The following is a 19,515-nucleotide window of genomic DNA, read 5'->3' as shown; positions in this document are numbered from 1 at the left end:
TGTTTCTTGAGCTCAGCATAGCAGTGAAAGTTGTAACTGAGTTCTCTTGGATGGGTAGCACACTACTCAACTTGAAATAGAATTTTTTTTAAAAAGATTTATCTATCCATCCTTTTTCGAGAGAGGGAGAGCATGAGTGGGGTGAGGGGGAGAGAGAGAGAATCTTGAGCAGACTCCGCACTGAGCATGGAGCCTGACTTGGGTCTTGATCCCAGGACCCTGAGATCATGAGTTGACCCAAAACCAAGAGTTGGATACTCAACCAACTGAGCCACCCAGGTGACCCTGAAACAGAAAATCTGTGGTATGATAAGGTATCATACTGTAGTATGATGTAGTATGTTACTGTAGTATGATACAGTAAAGCATCAATTAGAATCCCACTGATTTTCTTCCTGGAGCAGTTAGTAACTTTTGTGAAGCTGTCAGATTCTAAGAAAATCAAATATTAATCTCAGTCCTTAAGCCTTTTGTGTCTCCTATTCGCCCAGTGTTAACTTTTCTTTTGTTTAATTTAGACGAGGTCTAGACTGGAAAGGTAATTAGTTGTGGGAGGCTGTGAGCAGGAAAACATTGGAATGTGATCAGAAAAGGTCTGGTTATGTCAGCATCTGACCTTCTTAATGGAGAAACATTGATAGTTCACAGAGATACGTAGGTCTCCGTTTCTTGTCACTTGAGAACACTTAGTGGAATATTGAAAGGATCGTGTTTGTCTCTCACTTTGCCTGGCCTTAGATAAGCTCAGTCTGCCATTCTTTGTTGTGTTCTTTGCATTCTTGGCACAGTTCAGTGGACCAGGGGAGGACAAGTTGAAGCACGCTGCTGCTACCTTTTGCAGTAACCAACCTTTCGCCCTGGAAATGATCAAGTCTCGTCAGAAAAAGGATTCTCGATTCCAGACCTTTGTGCAAGTGAGTTGAGTGAGTCATGAAAGAAAAAAAAATGCAATTTTTTTTATCAGATAGAGAATAAACTGGGGGAATTCTAAGACTAAGATTCTTACAAGGATTATGTTAACCCTTTTTAAAGCCATACGTTAGCTCTTAAAATTCCTGGAGAGTATAAGGGTGATTTTGCAATGGTAAATAATAAAGAGTATATGTCAGGGTTAAAATACTTGACAGAGAAGTCCACCTTGCCATGGAGATACTGTCAGGAAATGTCCCATGTAAGCTGTTACAATAATGTGGTCAGAACACGAGAATGGGCTCATAACTAGCCCGGAGAAGAGTGTGCCAGCAGTCATGCTTATTGAGGTGTACGTGTTGGTGTCTATCAAGGGTCAGTAAACTGTGGCCCACAGTTCCTATCCAGCCTCTTGCCTGTTTTTGTGGGGTTTTATTGGAACACAGTGTAGTAAATTTTTACTGTGGTAGAACAAATTACCACAAATGTAGCAACTTAATGCAAACGTATTATGTCACAGTTCTTGTGGTTTAGAGGTATAGATACCGTTTGACTGGGTCCTTCCTTCATGCCTGCATCGGTGGGGGGAAAGGAAGGGGTCAGCTGGAGCTGCAGTTCCCCTCTGAGACTTGGGGTCCTCTTACAAGGACAGAATTCATGTCCTTGTAAATGTATAAACAAGATCGCTGTCTTCTTGTCGTTGGCTGGAAACTGCTCTCGGCTCCTAGAGAAGGCCCGTATCTCTCTCCCGTGGCCCTGCAGGCAGTTTACAAGATAGTCGTTTCCTTTCTCACAAGCCAGAAGGATTGTATCTCCCTGGCTGCTTTCTTGTGAGGGCTCCTCTCATTAAGTTAGACTCACCTAGGAAGCACTTTCCTTTCTGATCAACACAGAGTTAACTGATAGTAACCTAATCAGATGAGTGATAACCTATCATGTTCACAGGTTCTGTCCACATTCCGGGGGAGGTGGTTATTACAGGGCGTGTCCCCTGGAGAGTGGGAATCGAGAAGGCCATCTCAGAACTCTTCACTACACACGGCCATGTTCATTCATTTACCTACTGTCTGTGGCTGTCTTCGTGCTAAAACAGCAGAGCTGAGTAGTTGTGACAAAGACTGTATGGCATGCAAAGCCTCAAGTATTTATTGCCTGGTATTTTACTAAAGTTTGCAGACTCTGTTAGAGATGAGCTGGGGTACATCCAGCCTGATGATCCGTTGTACCTACTTGGAATGGCAAATAACAAATCAGCCGACTAACTTTTGGTAGGAATGCCAATCATAGGAAAATGACTATGTGAAGATAAAGCTGTGTTATCTCAAGCAAGCAATTCTTAGCGTTGATTTTGGATGTTCTCAATTTTTGCTTAGACAGATAAGAAAGAAGCCAATGGCTTAGTGATAAAGGCTCCCCACCCCCATTACGTGAGTAAAGGAGAAAGCAGAAATATAGGGTGGCCATGGTATACCTTATTGTTTTAAGTCTTGATTTAGTAACCAGAACGGTTGTAGACCCATCCATGAGGAATAGATGGCACGTGATGGGTGACTGTAGTCCTAATAAGGGTCACAAATTCACTTATTTTATTTTAATTTTAGGATGCTGAGAGTAATCCTCTGTGTCGTCGTCTGCAGCTGAAGGATATCATTCCTACCCAAATGCAGAGGCTTACCAAGTACCCTCTTCTGTTGGATAATATTGCCAAATACACAGGTACCGCATTCTCACTGAAATTAAAAAGCTTAGGAACAAAACAGAAAACCCCATGTCCTGCTAAATAATCTCTTGCCGCATCCCAGTGCCGAAAGGTTCAATTTCCAGAGTCTGGCAGCATTTTCTAACAAGATCCAATCCAGTCTTCATGAGGCTTTTTGATTCAATGAGCTCCATTAGAAGCACGTTAAATACAGCGTTTGACAAACTACGAATCGTGGGCCAAATCTGGCTTATCACCCATTTTTGTAAAAAAGTTTGGTTGGAACATAGTCGTGCTCATTGGTTGATAAATTGTCTCTGACTGCTTTTTCCCTATAACGAGGAGAATTAAGTAGTTGTGGCGGAGAGCAATTTAGCCCCTCAAGGGCGCAGTGTTGGCTCTCTGGCGCTTTCCAGACTAAGTGTACTTTGTGTATGGTTCTTCGTATAACGTATGTCGTGTTTGCTTTGAAGAAGTCTTATCCTGGCTGCAGAGCTGCTCTGTGTCTGTATATTTATATGTACTTCACTAAGCCCAACCAGCGTGTGTCACCCCCCGCTCTCCTGTTTTGAACTAGGAAATGAATCCGAGTTTCTCAGCTGAGCTTCAGGGTCTCATAATCAGTTCTCATTCATAATTTTATGCAATCAAACTCCTGTTTCTTACACCTGAGAATTTGAAAATACTCATACACATTAATTTTTATACTTTAATATACCTGTTGAATAGAGGTAGGCTGCTGTTCAGAGGATTGTTGTTTTAAATATTCCAGTTTCAGCATTCTTTACATTGTAGGCCTCAGTGTAATCTCAACACATTCTGGTGAATTTCATCTTTTAATGATACAAATGCTGTAATCTATTTTCTTTCTTTAAATGTAATCTCAAGGGGTGCGTGGGTGGCTCACTTGGTTAAGCGTCTGCCTTCAGCTCAGGTCATGATCCCAGAGTCCTGGGATCAAGCCCTGCACTGGGCTCCTTGCTCAGAGGGGAGTCTGCTTCTGCCTCTCCTTCTGCCCCTCATGCTGGCGTGCTCTCTCTCTCTCAAATAAATAAATAAAGTAATGTAATCTCAAATTCAAAGAAACTTATTCTGGATTTCTTTTGAATGGTGTTATCATTAAAAAATTACTGCTTAACAGGTCCACTAGACATAATCACATAGGCTCTGTATCAGGAGAGATTCTAGGGGGAGAAGGGGCCCCATTCATGTAGGTTATAATGTGAATGAGACCCACTCCCTGGGGGTCTGGTACTTGACTTAAAGCCTAACTTCTTGAACTTGGGATTCTATACAATGGCTTCTTTTCAAAGATGAGTATTTGTATGTTAATGTACTGTCATAAGATGTCTCATCTGTCCAAAGATTATCTGAATTGGGATTCTGCCATAGATTTTAGCCCGGTATAAAAATATTCAAGGTCATAGTATATTCTTCTAACTGTTGACATAAAATGATATCTCACTTACATATATATTTATTTTTATGTTCCTTTCTGATTTCCTTTATTTTACATTCTGGATTCCACCCCCACCCCTGCCCGGCCGCCATGCTTAGAATTGCCAATGGAAAGGGAGAAGGTGAAGAAAGCTGCAGATCACTGTCGTCAGATCTTAAATTATGTAAATCAGGCTGTCAAGGAGGCAGAAAACAAACAGGTAAGAAGGGGGAAAGCAAGAAGATACTGAGAGTATTAAGTTAGTATTAACATAGTGAGAGTATTAAGTTAGTACTAAGTTAGTATTAAGTTTAGTATTAAGTTTAATATTAAGTTAAGTAAGTCACTGGAATCTGTGAAATAATCATTGAATTACTGTTACATGATTGACAGCTGGGGCATTTGGTAGCTATTCATGTAGTAGGTGGGTCCAGAACATCAGACTTGTATTTGGCTTTTTTGAGCATCTCCAGCTGCTTGTTCACTCTCTCATTCATCTACCCATTCAACAAATATTTCTAGAGCATCTATATGCTGAGTGGATGCCGAGTGCAAGATATAGGGTGCTTAAGTAAATAAATAAAATAAGTGCCCACACTGAGCTTACTTTCTAGCAGGATAGAAAGTATTGAGCAGATTTTAGTGCAAGTATTTTATGTGAGTTGTGATAGCTGCTATGAAGGAGAGTTGGGGGACGCCAGGAATATATGTACCAGTGTGGGGGGTATGGGGCAAGCCTGGTTTGAGGATGTCAGGTGGTGGCCATTGGAGAAAGCTTTCTTCAGGAATTGACATTTAAGCCAAGATCTGAAAAATGAATGGAAATCAAAAGAGTGTGGTAGGGAACAACCTTATTAAGTAGAGGGAACAGCAAATACAAAAGTCCTGGGGTAAAAAGGAAGCATGGCCTGTTTGAGGAGCTGAAAGATTAGGTTAGTGTGGATCATGCCTAAAAAGCAAACTCAGAGTAGTGTGAAATGAGGTACAGTAGGTCAGGATCAAGTCATACAGGGTCCTGCTGTGGACAGTGTTAAAGATTTTGATGTTGAAAGCAGTAGGAATTCATTATAGACATTTAAGCAGAGTGGCGTGTTCGTAATTTTTTTGCCGTGTCTGTACCACTCACTCCAGTCTATGGAGAATGGGTTGAAGGGGACAGAAAGGGGGTGAAAGAGCTCAGTCTGGTCTGTTGCAGCAGGTCAGGGCAGATGGTGGTGGCTCAAGAGACGCAAGAATTGGGGAAGTCTTTAGAAGGTAACTGATAGGATGTGGTGACTGATTTAGAGAAGGATTTGAAGAGAAGTGTGATAGTAGGAATAAGTCCCAGCTCTCTGGCTTACACGTTTGGGTGGACAGGCTGAAGGAAGAAGCCCCAGATTTGTGGGGCAGATGCAGAGTTAGGTTTTGGTTAGGAGGTGAACATGTTAGTATGCATTTGGCTCTACAGATCCACCTGTAAGAGGACTGTGCCGAAGAGAAAAACGTAAGATTGTGAGCATATATACAAATAATGGGGTCCCTGGACCTGGATATAATTTCTTAGGAACCAAGTGATGACAGCTGTGTTGATGAGGCTGTGGGAAATCAGGAACTTTCAGATGTGTGGTTTGGAGTGTAAAATGATAAAACCCCAGAGGGCATTTTGGCAGTATGTAACTAAATTAAAAATGCACATATTCATACATTTGCCCTTTGACCCAGTGATTTTGTTCCTGGTAATCTACCCAGGAGAAAGGGAGATCTATGCCCACAGACTTGTATGTTTCTAGCATAAACCACCTGAGGTATAGTCATAAACTAGGATAATAAATTCCAGCAATAAAAGGGAATGAACTACTGATACACACAACACAATTGCATCTCACAAACGTGCTGAGTGAAAGCAGACAAGAGTGTGTGTGTATATAGATACATAATTTTATCTCTGTGAACTTCTAGAACAGACTAATCAGTGGTGGAAAAAAAGGTCAGAAAAGTGGTTGTCACTGGGCATGTGGGAACAGATAGTGACTCGGAAGAAGCATGAGGAAACGTTCTGTGGTGATGGTAATACTTCGTGTCTTGCTAGGAATTTGATTGCACAGGTGCATGCATATATGATAACTTGTTTTGGAAAGGTTCACTTAAAATACATACAGTTCACTGTATGTAAATTTTATTTTAAAAACAACTGTTAATAGATATCGAACTCTTGTTAATGATAGGCACACTAAAATGTTTAAAGGTAAAGTGTGCTTCCATTTGTAAGTTATTTTGTAATGCATTCAAAATGTGTGGTGGATTGGTGGATAGCCAGAGGAATGAACAGACCTATGACAAGAACAAATATATCAAATATGACCCAGAATGGAAGTGGTGGGTGTATAGGTGGTCACTATATACTTTCAGACTTTTCTGTATACTTGGACATTTTTATAATCTTGGGGAAAATACACATACACTTAGATCTAATTGTTGTTTCTTTAGGAATTTATCTTACAGGTGTATCTGCACATATCTATAAAAATATATGTTTTAAGACCATGATATCCTAGTATTTATTTGTTATGGGAGAAGATTGGAAGTAACTTACATGTCCATCAGTAAAGTGTAGTTAGATAGACTGTAGTTCATTCATAAGGCTGAATGCCATAAGCCACTTAAAGAGTGAGTTCTCTCTATATGTGTTAATGTAGAGCAGTTGCCAAGATTTATCGAGAGATACACACATACACAGACGTGTATGTGATCGTCTTACCATATGAGTAGTACATGTATTAATATATTATGCTAGCCTATCTTTTTTTAAAGGATATATATACACACAACATGTACAGAGACAAGTATACTTATATATATGCACATATTCTGTTTGCTTAGAATTTTTCTCATAGACTACCTTAGAAATGAGTATTCGGGATTGTTTTTTTAGAGAAAATTGGGGGTAGAGAGGCAAGAGGACAGGACTGGAGGGAGACTTCATTTTCACTGTGCACCTTATATTACTTTTCAAATTTTGTACCATGTCCATACTTACATATTCAAAACATAACCATAAGCTAAGTTAGAAGTCAGTGAGTTTGAAAAGCAGATTGAGTAAGAACATCCAAAAAGGGAAGAGAAAAACTAAGAGGGTGTGATGTCTCCAAAGCCAGGGAAAGGAGGTGGTTTGATTAAGAGTGAGCTGTAGGGCGTCTGGGTGGTGCAGTTGGTTGAGTGTCAACTCTTGGTTTCAGCTCAGGTCGTGATCTCAGGGTCCCAGGATTGAGCTCCTTGTCGGGCTCCATGCTCAGGGCAGAGTCTGCTTGAGTTTCTCTCTCCATCTCCCTCTGCTCCACCTGCCTTGTGCTCGCTCGCTCTTTCTCAAAGAAAGAAAGAGTTGTCAGTTATGTCTAGTGTTGCAGAGAACTCTATAAAACGCAGGTTAAAACGTCGATTTGGGTCAGGTATATTGAAACCATTGATATCCAAAGCAGTAACCTTGGCTCCACCTTGTCTTAATTTTCAGCGTTTAGAAGACTATCAGCGTCGTCTGGATACCTCCAATCTGAAGTTGTCAGAGTACCCAAACGTGGAAGAGCTCAGGGTGAGAGATGGTCTAATCGTAATTTTTTTTTAACGAAATGCAATTTACTAAAGACCTGGCGGATTACTAACATTTCAGAGGGACATCCATCAGCTGAAGAAGTTCTTTTATCATAGATTGTAGTTCTGATTCTGTTCTTCCTTTTCAATGCCTGGTCTATATGAAGATGACTTTAGTCTTTCATTAGAGGAATATTTTGTGTAAAACTAACTTTTTATAACAGGAACTTGCAGGAGACTTAAGGAACGTTAGTTGTTTAATTTTATTGTATTAGAGTTTGAATGAGAGTAGGGGTGTTTACTCTGGGAACTTTCCAGATTATTGAGTAAAACAAGATAATAATTTTTTCATGAAGCTCTTCAAAAGCAGAAATGTTGAAACCATTACAGGAATGATAGTAAAGTATTTTGTAATTGCTATTTCTGTCATGTGGGGCTTTTGTATTAAGGAACTACTTAGTATTTTCAGTCTTTTTTGTACTGTTTCAGTACGTGGTTGTTTTGGTAGATTTATTTGGTGGCTAGTAAACTAGACTTTTTTTTTTTTTTTAAGATTTTATTTATTTATTTTGACAGACAGAGATCACTGATCTCTGCTGAGCAGAGAGCCTGATGTGGGTCTCAATCCCAGGACCCTGAGATCATGACCTGAGCCAAAGGCAGAGGCTTACCCCACTGAGCCACCCAGGCACCCCTAAACTAGACTTTTATATCATATATAGCATCTTATCAAAAAGCATGCTTAATATGCTTAACCCCTTCACTTCTAGAGAATGAGATTTTTCTAGAGCTATCTACACTAAGAGATGATTCTCTGACTAAATTATTAGTTCTTAGGGGCACCTGCGTGGCTCAGTCGGTTAAGCGTCCAACTCTTGGTTTCGGCTCAGGTCATGATCTTAGGGTCCTGAGATCAAGTTCCACATGGGGCTCCGTGCTTAGCAGGCAGTCTACTTAGGCTCTCTCCCTCACCCACTGCCCCTCCCCCCTCAAAGAAGAAATACATCTTTAAAAAAATAATAAATTATGAATATATGGAGCAAGGTTAAGTACTGCCTGGACTCTTCATGGGTGCTATTCCTTAGAACTTTGTTTGGAACTGGAGCTTGGCACTCAGAGGCCTCTTACAGATAGATAAGCTATGCACCATCCTTATCTAGTTGTTCATCGGAAAATTAGGGGACGGTCTGTGAATCCAGTGGCCGAATGTTTGCGGCTTCATTTTCATAAGCAATTGTCATGTATTTAGTGTGAGATTTAGAAGGCAGCACTCTTGAATGTTTTTCTACAAGATACCTCTAACTTAGGAAATTATATGCAGCTTACTGTAACTTGACCTTTATTCCATATTCATTCCATATTCAGTAGTTGGCAGATACCAGTAATGATAGTGAAGGTGAATAGCTTCTTTCATATGAAGAATTTCTTGAAAAGAGACTCTCTGGAATATCCTGTCATTTAGTGCTTGGAAATAATTCATGTGTAATTCTCTTTATTTTGGCAGAATTTGGATTTAACAAAAAGGAAGATGATTCATGAAGGGCCATTGGTCTGGAAGGTGAATCGAGATAAAACTATTGGTAAGTGTAATGTCTGTCAGTTTTGGGGAGAGTGGAGGAAGTAAAGTTTCTTCAGGTCAAAGAGAAGAGACAGCCGACGATGGGTTTCAGTGACAGGAGTGAGCAGTGCTGCCCTGTTCTTTTTGCAGATGAACTGCTTACGTTATTTTATTCTAGGTGAAGTGCATTAAATATTGACTGAGGGCTGAAGCAGAAAAGTTTGTCCTGATTCGGTCCTGTCTCCAGCATTCTTATATTCTAATGAGCTTTCTTTTTTTTTTTTTTTTAATTTTTTTTTTAATTTTTTTTTTTTTATTTGATAGAGAGCACAAGTAGGCAGAGAGGCAGGCAGAGAGAGAGGGGAAGCAGGCTCCCCGCTGAGCAGAGAGCCTGATGTGGGGCTCGATCCCAAGACCTTAGGATCGTGACCTGAGCCGAAGGCAGAGGCTTTAACCCACTGAGCCACCCAGGCACCCCTCTAATGAGCTTTCTAATAAGCTTTCTTTAAACCACTCCATTTCAAAGTATCTCTGATGAGGAATCACTGTTTTGGGGGGTTTTTTGTGTTTTTTTTAAATTTCTTGTCAGTCACAGACTGACACTTTGGTGTGATACAATATAAAAATGAATTATTAAAAAATGAAACTAAGAAAGACAATAGCAAGTCAATCTTTAAAATGTATTAGATTTAACAGGAATAAATCTTCTCTGTCAAATTGTTATAAAGTTTGTAAAACACATCTCAGTGTCTGTGCTAATCACCTTCTCCCCACTTTGACTTCCAGATCTGTACACATTGCTGCTGGAAGACATTCTTGTATTATTACAGAAGCAGGACGACAGACTGGTGTTAAGATGTCATAGCAAGATTCTGGCATCTACCGCCGACAGCAAACACACATTCAGCCCTGTCATTAAGTTGAATACAGTGCTGGTCCGACAAGTGGCAACAGGCAAGTATGTCCGAGGAGTGACAGTGACCTCGGGTTCATTGTGAAGTTGCACAAGATAGTAAGTATTGGTCAAATAGCCTGACTGGTGGACAAATGGAATGAAATTATTTACTGCTTAGAAAGTAAATTAAGAGTTTATACCCCCCCCAAAAAAGAGTTTATACCCCCAAATTATTTGGGAAGCCTGGCTTCTCCGAGCAGTTTTCTGCATTGGAAAATTTCCTGCATGCTCCTTTGATCTTTATTCCTTAGTCAGATCATGGAGAGGTACCAAGGAAGATGGTGAATTGAGAGGTAATCTAAATGAAAAGGCTTTCCTTAGAGTTCTATGTTTTTTGATTTGTGATAAAAGAGCAAACAGGCAAAAACGGAGAGGTGGGTGTAGTTTGGGATTTTGGAAATCCATTTAAGTTAGCAAATTATATATTAATCATAGTAACAGTGGAGTCCTTTTAAAACTTGTTAGTTCTGTAACAGCAAGATAAACTGATAACCTCTTTTCTTCAGTATTTGTTGAATATTATTAAGTAACTGTTTAGCAAAAGGGCAATTCAAAATAAATGCGAAAACATCATAGTACTCCTTAATTCAGATATACAGCCATCTCCTTGTTTCTGTGAAGTTACTGTGGAATCCATGCTAGTTTTTATGGTCTTGGTTTTATTGAAGTATAATATATACAATATAACATACAGTAAGTTGCACAGATTTTAAGTGTATAGCTTAATGAATTTTTACAAAGTGAGCTGATTAGCCTTTACCCAGATTAAAGTGTGGAATAAACCAGGACTCTAGAAGCATCCTTCATGGCCTCTAGGTCATATTCATGTGTTAGAGTAATTTCTGTCTTGTTTCTTCCAGATAACAAAGCTTTATTTGTCATCTCCATGTCAGACAATGGAGCCCAAATTTATGAGCTCGTGGCACAGACGGTTTCCGAAAAGACTGTGTATGTATTAGATAGAGCTACCTTGCTCTGATAGTTTTTATTATTCTCAATATGTTATTCTATAAACTTAACTTGGTTTTTGTAATAGTATTTTGGAAACCAAAAACTATTGAAACAAGGACTTCCGTATATTCTTTTCAAGATGCTTTTCTAAAAACGTGTTCCTTTTTAGTTTGATGTTCTTATTTTGATTCTATACTATTGCAAGGATCTTTTCTAAGAAAAAATTCTCAGAGGGGTCAAGTGAAGTTTTTTGATGTTCAGTGTATCTGTAATGTTGTTTGTTAGGTTTTTCTTTAAGGTGCAGCGTTTTTTATAATCTCCACTTAAGAGCCAAAATACAGACACTGTCCGGTGGAAGGAGGGTTTTTTGTTGGATTGGCTTGATCTGGTTTCTGGTTGGTTTGTTTTTGTTATTATTTCTTTCTGAGTGTATTTAAAGGGCATTTTCCCCCCCCTCTCCCTTTTGGATTTTGGATCCTTTCAAACTCCCCGCAGCTGGCAAGACCTGATCTGTCGGATGGCTGCCTCGGTGAAGGAACAGTCGGCGAAGCCCATCCCGTTGCCCCAGTCACCGCCCTGCGAGTGAGTCTGCCTCCGCCTCGTAGTACGACTGACTGTGTTTTGGTCAGGGAAAGGAAGCGATGACCCTTACATTTCATTGTGGTGATGTTCAGGCACCTCACGAAGCTGAAAGATTGTTTTCTTTCTTCCACAGAGGCGACAACGATGAAGAAACAGCTCCCAAGTTAAAAGTGGAACATCACAGCGTTTCGGTCCCTGGTCTGCAGAGTCCAGGTAAACTGATGTGTTAGCTTAACCTGGAGGAATGGAGTCTGTGTTTTACTTGGGAAAATGCAAAGAAACTTGAAGTCTTTCGGTTTATGCAGATTCTCGCATCGGCTGTTTACTTTCACAAACGTTGCTTTCGAGCCTTGCGTGCACCCTGGTAACGCCGCTCTTGAGTGTGTCTTCCCTAACAGCCAATGGTCTCTGTGCTCGTGTGGTTATTCTGTTCCAAGTACTGCTTGAATGCTTCACGTTAAAAATTAACCGTTTTGTTTAAGATCTGTTCTGCTTTTTCTGTTCCATTGGACAGACAGAGATTTGGGATTAGAGTCTCCCTTAATATCATCAAAACCTCAATCTCATTCACTGGGTACCTCTGGGAAATCCGAGGTAGACGATCTCTTTGTGGCTGAGAGACAGTTTGCTAAGGAGCAGCATGCAGACGGGACTCTGCAGGAAGCTGGAGCAAGTTACCAAATCCCAGGCCCAGACCCACACTTGCCTGCCTCAGAAGAACGGTGGGCACTGGATGCACTAAGGAATTGTAAGTTTTATTCCTGAGTTAACACAGGTACTTGTGAAGGACCCAGGTTGTGTCATGGACTGTGCAGCCATGTAGGGAGAATCCAAAGAAGTGGGAACTCTGACTTTTCCCTTAATGAATTTTACCATCTAGTTGGGAAGAAGATAGAAAACCTCCCACTGTTTAACCAGTACAGGTGTGTCAGAATTGATCTGGTTTTGGTGACAAGAGAGGGAAGCATCAGGAGACAAGGGAGAGGTGATTATTACCTTGTAGAACGGGTAAGACTCAGGTATGTAGAGAAGGTACAGGTAAGAATCATGGTAGGACCAGAAGCACAGAGGCAGGAGGCCCCGAGCGTGCTCTGAGAGTGGTGAGCACACTGCACTAGTGCAGGGTGTGGGAGAGAGGCCTGGAAAGGTAGGAGATGGGATGCTGAGGCCAGCCACTGTGAACCTGAAACGCCACATTGAGTCCTCTGGATTTTAAGGATGGCACAGCACACGGGGCACCTGGGTGGTGCAGTTGGTCAAGAGTGCCACTCTCAGTTCAGCTCAGGCCGTCATCGCAGGGTCGGGAGGTTGAGTCCTGCATTGGGCTGTGCACTGGGCATGGAGCCTGCTTCAGATTCATTCTCCCTCTCCCCCCACCTTCCCTCTCTCCTCTCCTTCTGCCCCTCTCTCCCTCTTACACACACACACACACACACACACACACACACACACATGTGCGCTCTCTTTCTGGGAAAAAAAAATATGGTACAGCACGTGTTTTGAGGGCTTTGTCAAACTACAGGTATTTTTCTAGTTTTCTTTAGAGATTGCGGTACTCTCCATCCTAGCCCGTCCCCTCTCTCTGTCTCTGTCTCTCTCTCTCTCACACACACACACAGTGCACACCCACAAGGTGGGTGGCCCTGCCACTCTTGTTAGCTAGCCCCCCACTCTAGCCTGGCTGAGAATCACTTACAAATGGGAGCCTGTCCCATCTCGCAGGTGTCCCGGAGGAGGGAAAGGCTGAGAAGGGTTGCTCTAGCTGCCGAGAACCATTTGAAGTTTTGAAGCGAGGGTATGACTAGTGAGAACAGATGGCTCAGGCTGAGAGGATGGAAAGGTTGGGGTGGGAGGAGACCAGGAGGGGGAGGCTAGTGTGAAGGCACTGTGGTGGGCTGGGCTTGAGGCAGAAAGGGTTTGGGCTAGAACGGTATTAGAGGAAAAAAATCAAGTGAGGAGGCAACAAATACTTAAAATAATCGACTTGGTGCAAGGGCAAAGAAAAGGAAATATTTAGATGATTTCCGTGTTCTTGTCAGAAATCAAAGTCAGAAAGGACTACTACAGCCCACTGCCACACTTTCTTTTTTTCCCCCTTTTTCTATTTGCCAGAGATTATGGGCTCAATTTTAAAACTGGCAGGCTATTTTAGAGGAAGTAACGAGCAGGAGGTTGGAGTTTTAAGACTGGAGCTTTGGTGAGAGGGTAGGGGAGAGCTGGATTTGAGTGTGAGAGCCGGGGGAATGCACAGCATCTCTTACGAAGTGTAGTTAGAAGGACAGAGGGCCAAACACTAGTGGAGACCTTGTCAAGAGAAACAGGAGAAAGAAATTAAGGCAGAGTTAGAAATTGGGAATTTCACGTTCTCAAAGATCTACTTTATTGTCGATTCTCCTGAATGAACAGTCAGAATGCTTTCTGATGGTTTGACTGACGCTGTCGCAGTGACTCTGTCATTGTATGCATGGCCTCATAGCATACACCTGCCCGTTGAAAACTGAGTTGCTTCCTCTTTTCAACAGCCTAGGGAAGCTGAGCCTCTAGTTAAGGTCATTTTTAAAAACTCGTAAACATTTTCTTATCCTTTGAAAGTATACATGCTACCAAATCATTGAAAGTAAGTCTCATTACAGGATAGCTTTATTTTCTTCACATTTAAGGAGATTCCTTGGGATATTATAAATGACAAAATAAATGTTCTGTGTTTCTAATAAAATTAGAAAAAATAACGCCTGTGTATACAATGTCTGCTTCTGAAAAAGCAAAACTTCAAGGGCTTCTTTTCTAGCATAACACAGCTTTTTAACATCGTTTTAAGAAATGCCTTTGGGGTATTACTCAGGTTATATGAAAGAGAAAAGAGAAGCAGGCATGGTACTGGGGATTTAGCAGTGCCTCCCCATTCAGAAGGTTTACATCTTTCCAAGTCTTGTTTAATTTTAAACTTTCTCTAGATGGTGCCTTATTTCATTTTTCAATACAAAACAAAACCAAAAAATGATCACACGAAATTAACATTTTGACTCTATGTTACTAAAAGGGTACTTACCCTTAGAAATAATGGGTGACTCCACAAACTAATTTAATTCCGGCAGTCTGCGGTTATCATTGTGAATGTGTGGTTTTTTTCTCCTCCCTCCCTAAATCTTCCAGTGGGCTTGCTGAAGCAGCTGCTCGTACAACAGCTGGGTTTGACTGAGAAGAGCGCCCAGGAAGACTGGCCACATTTCCCAAGATACAGGACAGCGTCTTCAGGGGTGCAGACAGACAGTGGAGCCCAGAACTCTGAGAACAGTAAGGCCTATCCTCTTGGCGAAGGACACATGCCCTTTAGAACTGGAACTGGTGACGCTGCCACTTGTCACAGTCCACGGACTTCAGCTGAATCTTCGACTCCACGGGATTCAGTGGTTCTGGCATTCCAAGATAGCCAGGCAAGTAACATTTTAGTAATGGACCACATGCTTAGGACCCCGGAGATGCCTCCTGCAGAGCCCGAAGGGAGTCTTGATGAGAGTGGAGAGCACTTTTTTGATGCCCGTGAAGCACACAGTGATGATAATCCATCAGAAGGTGATGGAGCAGTTAAGAAGGAAGAGGATGTTAATTTGCGCATCTCAGGCAAGTTTCTGTCACACGTGAACTTGGATTGTGGTTGTTATTACCTATGCTGTGTGCTGAGACAGATGTTGTTTGGGTATCCACACATGACCCTCTGTGTGCATGTGCGTGCACGTGCGTGTGCATGTGTGTAGCCCTTACTTTTCCCTGCAGTAAATAATTACTGAATCTGCTCCATGCCAGACCCCATCCTGGGTCCTGGGAGATACGGCATTGACTAAAACACAGAAAAGTCCACTATCCTTGTGAAGCTTGAATACTGGTGAGGAAAGAGTCATGGTAAATAAGTAAACCAACAGATGTCAGATGGTGGGAGGAATTAGGAGGAAACGTAAGTCAGGCCCAGGGGCAGACAGGGTGATGAGGAAGAGGGCCTCTGTGAGTAGCATGGGATCAGAGCCATGAGGGCAGTGAGGGGGGAGGCCGTGTGGCATCTGGGAGCAGGGGGTACAGCAGAGAACTGGGGCACCCGTGCGGGAGATGAGGCACGAGAGCTCTGTGGCTGGGGAGGCGGTGGCAAGACCACACAGGGCCTTTGTAGTTATCAGCTTTTAAGATGCTAACTGATCTGAAATTATTTAGAAGTTACATGAAAGTTTGCTAAGTTTCCCTTCAGCCTGAAGTGAGAAGATTCTGATGTACTTAAAACGGAACTCCGGAAGTGAGGAATTAATGGCTCTTCTCCCCTTCTGTTGGCTTTTGAGGTTGTCAGCGTAGCACCTCATCTCTGTTCCTTGATGTGAGGAAGGCAGCACGAAGCTCATCAGGCTGTTCTGTGTTTGTCAACAGGAAACTATCTGATTCTTGATGGCTACGAAGCAGTGCAGGAGAGCTCCACAGACGAGGGGCTTGCCTCCTCGCTTCCCCCGCTGCCCACGACAGGCACCCCCTCCATGGACTCTGCCCGCCCGCAGCAGCACTCGCCCCAGCGCGCCCATTCCGACGGGGCGGCCTCACCCTTCAGCCCAGAATTCCTGGTCCAGCAGCGCTGGGGAGCCATGGAGGATTCCTGTTTTGAGATCCAGAGCCCCGCTTCTTGTGCAGACTCACAGAGCCAGATCATGGAGTACATTCGTAAGATCGAGGCTGACCTTGAACACTTAAAGGTACCTCAGACCTCAGCGTCCTCAAAACTTGGGTAAAGAAACATGTTTCACAGAGAGGAGGTAGAGAACGACCAAAATGCTGATGCTAGTGACCTTGTTCATATTCTAGATTTACTGTTTTCTTTGACCATTACCCGTGAATAGACTTGGATAAAAAGCCAAGATCACGGTGCATTTGGTTGCCGATCATAAGAACAGAAAACCTCATAGTACCATATAGATGGCATGTTTGTGTGAGGTTCTCGGTATAAACACCCTAATATATTTGGGGTGATTGGCTGGCCTGCCTGAGGATATGTGAACAGCAAGCCAGTGACAGGTGGGGCTTATGTCATTCCAAGAGTCTCTTCTAGGAAATGCTTTCACTTATTAATTGAATTGAATTATTAACAATGAATTGTTAGGTGATGTGGGTAGTTTCTCAGATGCTCGGACACACAGAAGTGGGCTCCAGTGGCTCCCATGATCCCAAGAGCTGGGCACAAATGGAGTTTTGTGAATCAGAATTGAGGTCGTCACTGTACTGGCCGCTCTTTCAAAACTCACTTCCATGGTGATTACTGAGCAAAGGACTTTATCTTATAAACTTTGTCATCAGTAGACACAACTGCTAGAGCCCAAACGTTTTTTCATTACTTCATTTAGTTAGAGGCTTTAGGGACAACATTGAAAGTGTTCTTAGCCTTTTAGCTAAAGACCGGTGTCCCTTAGTTTAGTTTTTAACTTCCCGTGACACGTTTTCCCTTCTTCATGTGATTGTAGCTGGTGTCATCCAGGGGCTGATGAAGTATCTGCTGGGGGCAGGTGGGCTCTAACACAGCCCATGTCACCTGTGGGACTATTTCCAGGGTGACTCTGGGGGTAGGAGAATCGCCTTTATGGGAGAAAGTTTTAAGTTACTCACTTAAGAGAGGTGAAAGGAATGCGGTTCACTTTTCTCCCCCACTAACAAAATTCTTTACGACGTTAATGTTGAAATCTAGACGTGCCTCCTGGTAATATGGGAAAGTTTGCCTTCCTGTTTTCATAAAGAAAAATTACGATGTTCAAATGACAAACCTGTGGGTCTTATTTTACAGAAGGTGGAGGAAAGTTACAGCATGCTTTGCCAAAGGCTGGCTGGATCAGCCCTCACAGACAAGCACTCAGGTATGTGAAAATTGTGGATTCCCGACTCTCGAATCATTCTGCCTGAACAGTACATCAAATGAAATGATTTGTTATTCTTTAAAGTGGAAACCTTCTGAGATTCCATTTCTTTCCTGTCTTTAAAAAGCCACTTGTTTCCAAACATCGTAGATCAAGCAGAGGCTGTAGTCTGCTGACTAGGCTCTTCCTCCCCTCCGAGGCGCTGCGGTTGTCAGTTTCTGCGCCATCTGCCCCCCCCCACCTTTGCAAGAGCAGGAAACAGGGTGGGGGTAGGCCTGGTAAATCCTAGATTCCTAAGAGATTTGCCAGTGCTGCTGTGAGGGAGGCTCATGTCTGTCCTTTGGTGTCGGTCCTGACGGTAGGAGCACTATCTCCCCGTGACTGCAAATGGATCTGTGTTCAGTGCAGCAGTCTGTCCACATTTGCTTCCCTGTTGTCCAGTGAGGCCTTCCCGATCCAGAAAGACATACCGAGACCCGCAGGTGTCAGACGTGTTCTCGGGGTGTTCGTTTGTTCTTCTTAATTTGATCCCCGCGTATCTTTATTCTTCCCAGATAAAAGTTAGAGCCGCGCGTCCTGGAGGTGACTGATGGTTGTTGGACTCTGAGCATCGGCCTTGTGGCACCCATCCCGGCTGCACCGAGGACGCAGAGAGTGTGTGACAGAGGGTCTGCCTGTGAAGCCCCTGGGGGCGGCCGTGTTCCCCGGGCGCCCAGAGTGGGACTAGTTCCTCACAGTCCGGCAGCTGCACGAGTCTGTCAGGGAGGGAGTCCTGACTCTCACTCTGCTCTCCTCACTATCGGAAATTCATTTTGATTCAGAACAAAAACCAAATGTATAGAGCTTTGGGTGTAGGATATGAAATTTTACTTAGACTTAAGAAAAAGAGAAAATCAGATGTATTTATTTGACTTCATTCCGTATTTGAAAGCACATTTTAATTTTTATTTTGCCATGTTTTGTTTTAATTGAGTAGTGAGAGTTTTTGCCCTTTGTGTTTAGTACACCCAAGGGTCAGTTGCTCCTGAAGCCAAGAGTTCCGGTGAGGTATTAGGAGGCTGGGCGGAGAGGCGGAGAGAAGGAAGTAAGCCGGGGAAGGGAGGAGCAGCCAGCCTCCAAGAAACTGGATTCCATGCCCTCTGCTGTCCGGGAGGCATCGTCTTTGAGGGGCACCTCAGAGGCGCAGAATGCCCATGGCTCCTGCGGTCAGAGGACTCGAGCTGTGTGCTGTCCAGGTGGGTGAGAGTCAGGTGGGCTTCCTCCCACCCGAGGCAAGCACCTGTCCTCTGTAGCTGGGATCCACCCCCAATTAACAGAAAATCCTCAGTGTACTAAGTAGCAGGCACTTGAAAATGGTGTGTTTTCTTCTGTTGTCTTCTTTTCTATTGAGGGTAGGGATTTGGGAGGGAGAGGAAAGCAAATTTTATTTTCTTGGCTATAAATTCGTTATTCTTGGTATTGTTGCATTTTTTGTAATTATACATTAGACTTGGGCACTTGTGTAAAAATTATCCCTGCAGATTGAGCAGGAAGGAAAAACCAACAAATGGAGAAGCTTCAGATGGCGGCAGGGGTGGGGATGCGGAAGAAGGGCGGGACGGGAGCGGGGGTGGGGGGGAAGAGTCTGGGAAGGTTAGCTAACTGAATCACTACTGAGTTGAACCATGGCTGTCATTAGCCACGGGTACTGCTGAACACAAGGCCAGTACAATTTTAGTACCTGGAGGTTTGACTCTAATATTAATTTTGCACTGATGGTGCCAAAGGGCTCTTTGAGTTCAGAGGAGAGCCATGAGCGGAGTGGAGAGGGGTGCGGTGGAGAAGGCCGAGCTGCTCATACCAGCCCCGGAAGCACTTCTTCTGACTTCACTGCCAGAGCTTTCTCCACACTGGTGCATGACTGACCTTAATTGCAGACCAGAGCATACACTGGAAACTGTGGGCAAGGGGTTGCTAACTGCCTGCTCTAGAATGAACTGTAGT

General features: G+C 43.0%; 1 protein-coding gene across 5 annotated transcripts in view; it reads left to right on the top strand.

Annotated features, from left to right (window-relative positions):
• Window positions 1–18,988, top strand: part of ARHGEF12 (Rho guanine nucleotide exchange factor 12) — a 143,682-nt gene extending 124,694 nt beyond the window's left edge. For all 5 annotated transcript variants that reach the window (XM_080817461.1, XM_080817458.1, XM_080817457.1 and 2 more), the window contains 14 exons: window positions 789–914; window positions 2,511–2,625; window positions 4,166–4,266; window positions 7,534–7,611; window positions 9,115–9,190; window positions 9,955–10,122; window positions 10,984–11,071; window positions 11,570–11,656; window positions 11,790–11,869; window positions 12,171–12,404; window positions 14,810–15,277; window positions 16,067–16,383; window positions 17,463–17,532; window positions 18,087–18,988. In XM_080817461.1, the coding sequence (XP_080673587.1) occupies window positions 789–914; window positions 2,511–2,625; window positions 4,166–4,266; window positions 7,534–7,611; window positions 9,115–9,190; window positions 9,955–10,122; window positions 10,984–11,071; window positions 11,570–11,656; window positions 11,790–11,869; window positions 12,171–12,404; window positions 14,810–15,277; window positions 16,067–16,383; window positions 17,463–17,532; window positions 18,087–18,097 (2,019 nt within the window). In that variant the 3' untranslated portion in view covers window positions 18,098–18,988. The remainder of the gene's footprint in view (window positions 1–788; window positions 915–2,510; window positions 2,626–4,165; window positions 4,267–7,533; window positions 7,612–9,114; window positions 9,191–9,954; window positions 10,123–10,983; window positions 11,072–11,569; window positions 11,657–11,789; window positions 11,870–12,170; window positions 12,405–14,809; window positions 15,278–16,066; window positions 16,384–17,462; window positions 17,533–18,086) is intronic.
• The last annotated feature ends 527 nt before the right edge of the window (window positions 18,989–19,515 follow it).

Source organism: Martes martes, assembly GCF_963455335.1.
Source record: "Martes martes genome assembly, chromosome: 10".
In the NCBI taxonomy this organism is placed as follows: Eukaryota; Metazoa; Chordata; class Mammalia; order Carnivora; family Mustelidae; genus Martes; species Martes martes.
Note: the sequence above shows the minus strand (reverse complement) of the source record. Positions and strands in the feature narration are given on the sequence as shown.